This window comes from Poecilia reticulata, chromosome 9 (genome assembly GCF_904066995.2).
Source record: "Poecilia reticulata chromosome 9, P_reticulata-male-v2, whole genome shotgun sequence".
Taxonomy (NCBI): domain Eukaryota; kingdom Metazoa; phylum Chordata; class Actinopteri; order Cyprinodontiformes; family Poeciliidae; genus Poecilia; species Poecilia reticulata.
In genome coordinates, this window is record NC_088838.1 from 19,441,939 (window position 1) to 19,453,096 (window position 11,158).

An 11,158-nucleotide genomic window follows, 5' to 3' on the forward strand; every position below is an offset into this window, starting at 1 on the left:
AAGTGGGGTTGAAACATATGTGGCTTTATATTTTTTTCTACAATTAAAACGCATTCATCCCTCTTTATTCCAGTAGTCCTAAACAAATTTCAGTGCAACTGATTGTCTTCAGAAGTCACCGAATTTGACAACAGAACCAGCTGTGAGTAATTTATTCACAGTATAAATCAAGCTGTTCTGTGAAAGCCTTAAAGGTTAGTTAGTGAACATTAGTGACATTAGCAAGATGAAGATGAAGGAACACAGCGAGAAGAGCTTTCATGCAAGAGACTTAAGTCACAGTTACGACAACGCAAACAACTCAGACTGGAGGGTAAACTCAGGGCGAGACGGGCAGGCAGAAGTTCAAAGCAGAATTTGTTTTAAAAAAATAATGTTGAGATCTGTGGACATCTCACTGATAAATTCCTTATTTTAAAATGGAAAGAGTTTGGCACAACTGGAAGACTATCAAGAGGCAGCTGTCGACTGGGTCTACAGTCGGGGCAAAGGAGAGCATTAACCAGAGATGCAGCCAAGAGGCCCATGGTCACTTTGACGGAGCTGCAGAGATAAAAACCTCAACTGGGAGGATCTGTTGACGGGACAACTATTAGCTGTACACTCTTCTTTATGGAGTAGTTGTTGAAAGAAAACCCTTTAGAAGGTATAAGAACTATAGACATAAGCAAAGGCTCAGCTAACAACAGAACACTGACCCTAAAACAAGGCAACTTAACTTATTTAAACTCATTATTTTCATGTCAAATGTTCATCAACCAACTCTAGCCAGCAAAATGAACAGATTGGTCTTTTCATGGTTAAAATCAAACAAACCAAAAATGTATGTATTCATAATAAACCTTTCTGATGCCTGACAGGATGCATTTATGTTTGTATAACTACGGGTTCAAGAAAGGACCAAAACAGCTAACGCATTATGTGTTTTCATCTGCTCCTAAACGATACACACCTGAGCAGGTTTACAAACTAGAGGAAGCACTCTCACAATCAACTTCTTTGTGTCGCTTAGTGTGAGAGTACATGAGTAACACACTGTATGGCAATATGGCCAAAATATAATAAAAATAAATGAGACAGACTAGGTTTAATGGCCTTGTAACCTTATGGCCAGAGCAGGTTCATTGAATCTTTACAGAAATATCCCTAAACATGAAGCCTGGTTAAAAACAAAACCGGTTCACATTGGCTCGGTCATGAAGTCAGCCAGTCTCTTCTGTATTTGCATGAGGCTTTTTTTTTTAAATAGGATCTTTGAACATAATGAGCCCAACATCAAATGCAAATTCTGAGTCAGTGTCTGATGAGCAGCCAGATACCAGGAAAGTCACTGGACAAACTTGTTGATGTCATGTCTTTCCCACTGATTTAGAGACCAGCTTCTCGTTCAAATGCACACACCATTGTGGTCCTGTAAACACAGCATGCTTTTTCTTTTTTCTTTTTCTGTTTGGACCAAACACATCTCAAATACTGGCGATCTACAGGTGCTTATTGTGGCGGTGGGGGGTTGGTGGGAGGGAGACCAAAGCTTAGCTGTTCGCTGTCTGTGCAACAGGAGCGCAGCTCGTAGCACAGCAGAAGCACCTTCCCCGTCACGATCTCATTCATTATACCCACAAGGTGGTGTCATCAACGCCGCTGAGGGCTCTCAACTCACCCCGAGCCTGCTCTGGACCCTCCGCAAATACTCCTCCATGTCGGCCTGCGTCGCTATGGCGCTGCAGCAGATCTCTCCATAGACCAGGTTTGGGGGGAATAAACCTGGTATGTGTACGCGTGTGTGTGTGTGTGCGTGTGTGTGTATTTTCTCCGCTTCCGAGTCCCCCCGCTGCGCTCGCACTGCAGCACTTGTCGCCGCGCTGAGCTGTCGGTCCTCCCCCTTTTTTCCTCCCACGGAGTGAACCCACTACACCGAGCGCGGGTGGGTGTGACGGCAGGAAGAGGAGATCCGACGGAGGCGCGCGCCCCGGTTGAAGCGATTCAGCCGCGCTCCCTGCGGTACGAAGAGCTCGCGCCCCTGTCTCACCCCTGAAAGACACAGAGACCCATTCAGACCCGCTCTGCCCCGCTGGCTGACCGCCTCAGCTTCGACCACTAACGTAATTAATTCAGGTGGTGAATGAGAAATTGTAGCTTTCCAGCATCACGCATGACACTCTTTCACGGCCAACAGCTGTGCCTTCACTCCTCTGGTACACAGGGGGCAAAAATGCCGCAATATGATCCAGACCACAGATGCAATCACTGCAAGACATCTGCAATATACCTATCTGAGGGAGTGCTGTTGGAAACACTTCAATTAATCTGAAATATCGCTAAGTGACTGCTCACATCTATCTATCTATCCATCTATGAAAAAATTTGGAAACCACAATATACAGCTTTTTCCTACATATTTGGGCATGCTAAGATATATATATATATATATATATATATATATATATATATATATACTGCTCAAAAAAATAAAGGGAACACTTCAGTATTCACTTAAATGTTAAAGTGTTTCCTTTGATTTTTTTGAGCAGTGTATATATATTTCAATTTTAACAATATTGACAAAGGAAAATACATTTTACTTTTTTATGCTCTAAAAATGTTTCCACTTAAAATTAGAATTACTGTTGCATATGAATGTATACATTTTTATAAAAACATGACGGATAGACTAAGATTTGTCAGATTGATCTAAAGCATGAAAGACCAGAGCTTCTGAAATTATTTTTTTGGTTTGTTTATTTTTTGGACAGCTGGGTCTCAAATGTATTTCGCTGGACACCAGAACAGAGGTCATGTTTTTTTTTTTTTTTTCTTAAACCAAATACAGAACTTTTATAAGCAGAACATTACCTACCACGAAGCATGGAGGAGGACGTGTCATGGTTTGCTAATGTTTTGTTGTGGCTGGACATGGCCAGCTCACCAACACAGAATCCACTATGACTATCCGAATATACACTGCTCAAAAAAATAAAGGGAACACTTTAACATTTAAGTGAACACTGAAGTGTTCCCTTTATTTTTTTGAGCAGTATATTTGAGGAAAATAGATTTAAAGCAAAAGTTGAGGCTGTACTTTACCCTGAAACATGTGAGATGGATTGAAACCACTCATGAAATCTACAAAACATGTCACCTAAAATGAGAAGGGCAAATTTTTCAGATGGAAACATTAAACATCTGTGACCTTATTTATTCTGTCCACTGAGCTGTGTGTAGATCTGCATGTGTGTGTCTCTCCTTGGCTCCTCTCATTGCAGGATGTGACTGGCAGGTGTGCTCCCACAGCTGCACCTCATCAAACCTCATCAGGAGGAGCATAAAGAGGAGCCGATTAGCTGAGGAAGATGTCAGATTATTTTGCTGTCATATGGTAGTCAGGCTGCCCTTTCTGCTCTGTTTTTACCTACTTTGTCTTCTTTAATATAGGAATCGGTTCCTGTGTTTGGCCGCCATCTTGACACCACCTGCCTGGATCACTCTAACCACTGGCCTTTTGCTCACCTGATTGCCCTCCAAAGTTCCTCTGTTCTTCAGACTTTTATTCTCAAAGAAAAAAACAAGGAAACAATCAAGTTGTCATTCACCACCATGTATGAACCTCCGGCTGTGGAGGTATATCCCCTCCTTTTAGACAGACCTCTGTTACCTCGTTAAACCGTAACAATTCCTCTGACGATACTTCAATATAATTACTAACTTCAACATGTCCTCCTTGGTGCCAACCTGAACTCCTGCTGTAAACCCAGAAGAACAAAATTGCACATTTATAAACCTTTCAGACTGTCAGTATCTAAGTGGCTAAAAATCAGACCTCTTTTTAGTCATTTATATTTAAAGAAAAAAAAAGTCCTAAACTATCTCAAATTCATTGAGATTTTTTCACTGTGGAGAAATTGTTCTTTTGTCTCTTCAGTCAAAAGAACAGTTCCCATTAAGATTTTTTTTTTTTTTCAAATTTAAGATGGGCCTTTGTGGTTTTGGCTTTGGAGCTTCTCCACAGCTGTCATTGCCTTGGACTTTAACTAGGAGACATAAGCCTTGTGATCTTAGATGTTCAGGGTACTTTTCTGAGAATTTTAGGTAGGCCTGTCAATCCTCCAAAACTTCTCTACTGTTTCATCTTTTCGCTATATGCAGACAGTGATGTCACTGTGTGAAGCGTGTACTTACAGCCAAACTGTAACATGAAAGTGCCAGAATATATGCGACTCGGATAATTTTTCACTTCTCTCTGCTGGCTGTTTTGTTTGCATTATTGAAAGTATTGAGGAAAATCAAACCCAACTCAAAAATATATTTAAATTTAGTGGCTGCAGAAAAGAGCAATTACTTGTTGTCCATTGTAATATTTTGCATTTAAGCCTCTATTTTTTGGCCCTAATGAGAAAATCCATGTTTAGTGAAGTGACATGAAATCTGCGTGTATGTTTGCAATTACGTCACAGTTATATGTGTCTGAAAAACACATAACTTTGTAATTTCTTTCTTAAGATTAATATGATTCCACACACACAGCTGCTGTCTTCAGTAAAACTTTGTCGGGTTCCTGCCAACATGCTGAGAACTTTGCTGAAGTGAAAAGCTAACAGTAGCATATTTGCTCTGTTTTGATCCAGCTCAGCATGTTTCTGTGCTTTTCTGGTTGGATGCATGAAGACAAAGATTTTGGAAAAAAATATTCTCTTCCTTCTTAACCTGAATAATTTGCTTTATTAGCTAAAATTTACTGGGTTAACTGTGCACAAAGCTGTTCACCCAACTTACAACAGGAGTTGCTAGTCTCTCTTTCACTCTCGATGGTATTTATTGCAACAAATAAACTCGAAACATCGCTGGTTGACAGAAACTGTTATACAAATCATTTGAAAAGCCTTGATAAGGACCCTGGGATTGGATTAGGACAACATAGTTTCATGTTTCTTTATTTTAAACCGGCAACAAGCATTACAATTTAGAAAAAGAATAAAACTTAATTCAATCTAAGACTTAAGCTCTATAAATGTAATGTTTTCATGTTAGCAGTTCATATTTCACCTGTTCTGAATGAAGGCTAAGATAAAACCTGCCAAGAATTAGAAACTGTTGTAAAACCAGTATCTGTCCACAGAGAAATGAGATTTATGTCTCTACGTAAGGAGAGGAAAAACGAGTTCCTGGTTTCAAGAATTATTTAAAAAATGAAAACATTTACAAGACAACTGCTTTCTACAAGAATAATGATACACATCAAAAAGAGTTGAATTAAGTTAACTTTGAACCTCTGTAAATTATGAACCCTGTTGAAAACTGTGGCAGTCCTTCCAATAAAACCATCAGATAAAAATCCAGATTAAGATCAGATGCTCAATGCAACAAAAATTGAGAGCCTGATGCTCAATCTTATGAGACAATTAAATATGTGTTATATAATTTGAATGTAATTTAGAAAATTATTTAAACATAGAGGTTCAAGTTAAAACAAGTCTTCCAAAATCACCATGCTAAAAATCTGGTATAATTGAACATTTCTGATTATGGTATGAATAAAATTTAGTTTACAGACATCTTTAGAGAGAAGAAATTTCTCTCCAGATTTGGGCACAATGATCCCATTTCATTTTCCCTTTTTATTATCCCAAATTAGATTTTATGTGTCATCTCATCAGGTTAATCAATTTAGTTTTGCTTCTTGTTTGTCTAAGTTTTTTTCACTTCACCGTGTCAGCGTTAACATTTTTCACTTGAAGTATCTCATGATTTGATTGCTCCGATAAGCTTCTGTTCTGAACAGGCTGTTTCATCTGAAACAAGAAGTTAGTTAAGGTGTAAAGATGGATGCAAACGTAATATTTGTCTTTTTTAGTGGATAAGACAGAAAAAAGATGAGTTGCACATGGTGTTGGAAGCGAAAAGGTTTAGGGAGAGCAGTATGAGGTCCACTGTTGATCATAGCAGTGTCACTGTTTTACACTAAAATACTCAACTCTCACACAACAGCACTGGGAGAAGTGTAATGTGGATCCTAGTAACAAACAACAAACCCCAAACAAGATTCGACTAAATATTCTAATTGCCAGAGACATCTTTCCACATCTCCTGTCTCCAGGTCCAAAACCTTCATCGGACCTCTGGATCAACCAACACAGAAGCCAAAGGAATTGAATCCCTGATCTTTTGTCACCCTCATCAATAAGCTTCTACTTCCATTCATTGTTCGTCAACTCTCCTCACCGTTTCCTCACAGTCTTTTCAGACTTTCCCTATCTCCGGAGACTGTCTGTGTGTTTGGGTCTGAAAACTATCTACCATCGTGACATCCAGGAGTAAATGGAGAATGAGAAACAAAACATTTAACATAATGAAGACCACACATACCAGGGAGGTCAGGGATAAAATGAGGGCTAAGGCATAAAACAATATCCCAATCTTGGAATATTTCACAGAGCACTGATCAATAAATTGGATCAAAATAGAAAGAACTCATGTTGTAAACCTACCAAAGCACGGGCATTTACCAAACCCATAAACCAAGGGAAACATAGTATTAGTCAGACAAGAGCCACTGAACACATGGTAACTCTGGAGGAGCTGCCGAGATCCGCAGCTCAGGTGAGAAAATCTGTTGATTTGACAACTGTTAGTGGTGTACTCTAAAAATCTGGTCTTTGTGGAAAAGTGACAAGGAGGAGAAAGCCAGTGTTGAAAGGAAAATAATAAGACACCTCATTAGAAACAGAAAAGTGAATGAGAGTTGGTGAAAAGTTGAATGGAGCTAAATAAACAGTAAACCCAACAGAAGTTACAAAAGACTTGGATAATTTTGATTCCACATGTTTACTTTTGAACTCATTCAAGAAAAAAAACAACAACTGTGAAGCTGGTGAAGCTATTGCTTCATGCCCTCTGTGTGCAAAGATGATAAATGGAAACAATGTCAGTTTCCTCTTGGAAGAATCATATCCAAGGAGTAGAGCATCATCAGCTAACAGTCATTAAAATAATTCATTTTCAGGTGGATGGTTAGCGAGTGCTCTTGGTCAAATAATGGGCACTATTTTGTGATGGTTACTTCTTTATTTTTTCCCCTTTTCCCATGGGTCGATTTGAGAGTATATTTCAAAATGTAAAGTGAAGAACATTTGCAGTTTCTATCACAAAAAAGATTGCATCAAAAGTTTAGGATCTGTGCCCAATAACTGCATAAATTAAAACCGAATTTGCTGAAGTAAAAAAAATCCTAATTATGAGCTCAGTGTCCTAAACATGTGTGATTTTGCTGCTCCCTGCTGCTTCTCACACTGTATAACAATGTGTTTTAGTTTGTCTAGAGTGAATCATAAATGAATTGTTCATCGCCTTTACCTACTTTACCCTGCAGGGTTATTGTTGTACCTATTTTGGTAAGGCAAGTTGAGATCCAGCCAGAAATATAAAAACAACAACAACAAAAAAGAGGTGCAATAGGTGACACAACAGTACCAAATTATCATACAGCCCAAATGTGTGTAAAGTTGCTAAGGTCACAAACTTAGCAACTTTACTAAGTTTGTTTACATACATATATTCTATCATTAATAGAATATATGTATTCTAAAGTGACTAAATGGCCTGCTGGTGTTAATTAGCACCGTAAACGAACAGAAAATGAACTGAATTAAGTAGAAGAAAAAAAAAGTCTATAGGCATTTATAGACGTTTTATAAAGTCTACTTAAAGGTTAATAATAAAAAGGGTGAAGCTTGTTGTTTTCTGCATGATAACTCTCAATATTCAAGCACCAAAATAAGGCCTGTACTCCTACGTGTGTTAATGTTGCAGAGTTATCTATTTGCAGCATAAAACTTACTCAAGATGTTTGTTAAAAAATGTAATGGAATACTTAAGGATAGTTTTATTTTCTTCTGTTTAGCCTGAACTGACGGAGACAGTCAACAGGCAGACACAATGGACAGCTTCCTCGCTGTTTTATGGCAAAAACGGAAAAGACGTTTTCCTTTAAATAATACCTCATTGCACAAATAAGCCTCGCAGCGTTTGCTCTATGCGGTCCTAAACCGGCTTAATTTTCCATTGAAAACAATAGGCCTCGCTAATTGATTTTAATGGCTCTCTCCGCGACGATGCGCCCCTTATGAGTTGGAGAGAGAGGTCTTTAAGATTATTATTATTAGTATAATTGCCATTACCCCCACACTTTCCCCGTGCGAGTGGGAGACAGGGAACAGATATCTTTGCCCTTAAGCTGAGCAAATAATTATTAGAGGCTGGAAACAAACAGACGACCGTCGCTCACGCGCGGCCCCGTTTGCAAGCGCGCGCGCACACACACACACATATACACACGCACAAACACGCATACACACACACACACACACACACACACACACACACACACACACACACACACACACACACACACACCACCTTTGGAAAAGACCCCCCTCCTGACGACCCACCTTCCCCCAGTCGCCCTCATCGTGCGGGGTGCCGCTTGTAATTTATGCAAAATTAATTGATACATCTTTTATAATTGATGTGCTGTAAACTTAATGAGTAATTTATGTAATTAGTCAATTAAGGATAATTCCAACATATGTTCCATATGCCCAGAAGGTGCGCTTTACACAACTAGTTATTTGTCCAGGAGTTTGGTGCGGCGCCGAAGAATGCGACCGACTGCCTAATTAATTTTGTTATGCAGATCAGCCACAGTGTCTATTTAACGGCCCCCTTTGCGAAAAAAGATTTAATATTGATCTTTCCCGGGCGTTTTAAGGGGGATGCTTTTACACACGTTGGCCTCCGAGGGCCTTTGGAGTTGCACGTCTCATATTTTTTTTTCCAGGCGCCTGGAAAAACAACCCTTCTCTTTATTTATCAGTTCATTTAAAAATATTCTCTAGCTGCTGGTGATGTGGCGCTTAAAAGGTAATTTTCCTTGCAATTATCTGATGCCTTTAAAATATGCTCTCAGTTGACACAGCTGACCTTTTGAGTGGGCTTAAAGGACCCAGACATTACAGGAGAGATGCACCGGCTAATTAATTGACACAGTTTTGAATATTCATACCTAATACAGCGAGCTTGCCCTTAATTACATTGTTGGACTTTTCTCCAAGGAGGCTAAATCACGGAAGGCTTAATTATTGTAATGTATTCGAAGACCCGCAGGGGCAGCGGGGAAGACAGGAGCCGTCAAGGACCCAGCCATGACACCTGGCCAGAGAGGAAAAAAAAAAAAAAAAAAAAACCAGAAAGCAGCTTTTTGTTGTTCTCTCCGCCGAGCAGGATCCGGAGCACGGGGATGAAGTTTGTTTACATCCTTGTAGGATTCACCAGAGAGTGTTTGAACAGACAGACAGCCGCCGGACTCCCCTCTCAGCAATTAATCAACAACAGCGCCTCTCTTCGCTCAGTGTGTTGTCTTAGTCGTGTGTTTTCTGTGCGGAAGCGGTTCGTGTGAGCGTGGGGAGCAGACGAGAAGCGCGCTGATTATTGTGCGCAAAGGCACACATGATTTATTGCTGGGAAAGTCTGAAAGTGCAATCGAGCAAATTTAACAAAGAGGCTGTGTTTAAATATGCCGTGTTTTTTCTATTTACTTTCTGAAGGGAACTCATCCTGGTCTCTGTTCGGGTACCTCTCTCCGGTCACTTCAATCAGACGAGAGTGACGTTAATTAGAAAACTCTGGAAGGAAATTTTTGATGGCGTCTGCCACGTGCTGCCATGCACTTGGTGCTGCGTGTCTGCGCCGCTACGACTGTCTTTTTTCAGACTTAGGGCCCAAAATGAATGAGCTTTGGGATTTAAAGCTTCCCAGGAACACTGAACCTTAATTTGTCATTATCATTTTCAGGAGACGCAAGACTTTTATTTTGAAAAGTTCCTATTAGTTTTATTTTGACACATCAACGCAATGACGTTTTCATGCCTGTCGGGTTTAGGCCTATCTAAACTGGCAACTACAAACATAAGTAGTAGTAATAACAACAACGCTATTTTAAAGAGGATGTATGACTTTTATTTTGAAAGGCAAATATATTTCCACAACTGGTTTAGTTCATTTAGTAATGCATCTCCCCTCTTGTGCAAACTCTTCCAAATTAAAGAAATTAATTTGGATTTTCATATTAAAGAAATTAATTTGGAAGAGTGTCTTTAGCTTAATTTTAAAAGGTAAAGGTTCCCCTTTTCCTCACAGTGTTATCTGAATTTACTGTAATCTAAACTTTGAAGTGCTGGGCGCTTTATTTGAAAAAGTACCTGAAAATACAATTTAGCAAATACTTTACTAAAATAGTCAATTTGTTTACTCGTTCTGTTGTGATGGAGAATCAGTTATTTAATATATTTTTTCTGTTCTTACTAGAGCACAATGCCATACAATTGAAAAATTCCCGAAGACAAATCTAAACATCACATATCACTTCGTCCTTCCCTATTCAGCACCATATGTAAAGTTTTGTAGCTGACTTGAACCTTAAATGTACAAATGAACCTTAAATGCATAAAGGTTTTCACTTTAAAACTCATCAGTAATCTGAAAGATCTTGCGTGTAATATTCTTCTTTTCACCACAGGCTCTTTAAACTAATGACACAATTTGCATGTGTAATAAAGTCAACTTGCCATGAATTTTGAATTTGAATTCCTTTCTCTTGTTCTGAGTTCATATTGTTCTCTGTTTTCAAAAATGTGTTAGAAGTATAGAAGTATGTGTTTATCTCACATTTATAGTTATTCGCCCATTCTGCGTATTGGATTGTCTGCGTGTAGCTCAGAAATCTGCTGCTCCACCACATCAAGAGGAGCTGGCTCAGATGACTAAGGCATCTGATCAGGACGCCACAGGGATGCCTCCGAGGTGAAGTGTTCTGGACATGTCCCACCTCAGGAGACCCAGAGGAAGACCCAGGAGACGATGGAGGGACTGTTTCTCTGGAAACAGCTGGAGATTTCCACTGAGGAACAGGTCCAAGTGGATGGATGGATGGATGGATGGATGGATGGATGGATGGATGGATGGATGGATGGATGGATGGATGGATGGATGGATGGATGGATGGATGGATGGATGGATGGATGGATGGATGGATGGATGGATGGACGGACGGACAGTCAGGCTCATTACAATTTTTTTAAAATTATTTAACAATAAATTTTCTTCTGAA

At 39.5% G+C, this 11,158-nt stretch overlaps 1 protein-coding gene across 1 annotated transcript in view; it reads right to left on the reverse strand.

Moving 5' to 3' along the window:
• Positions 1-2,351, reverse strand: part of LOC103470240 (prune homolog 2 with BCH domain) — a 38,176-nt gene extending 35,825 nt beyond the window's left edge. The window contains exon 1 of the mRNA XM_008418527.3: positions 1,661-2,351. Coding sequence (XP_008416749.1) covers positions 1,661-1,699 — 39 coding nt within the window. The 5' untranslated portion in view covers positions 1,700-2,351. The remainder of the gene's footprint in view (positions 1-1,660) is intronic.
• Between the last annotated feature and the right edge of the window lie 8,807 nt (positions 2,352-11,158).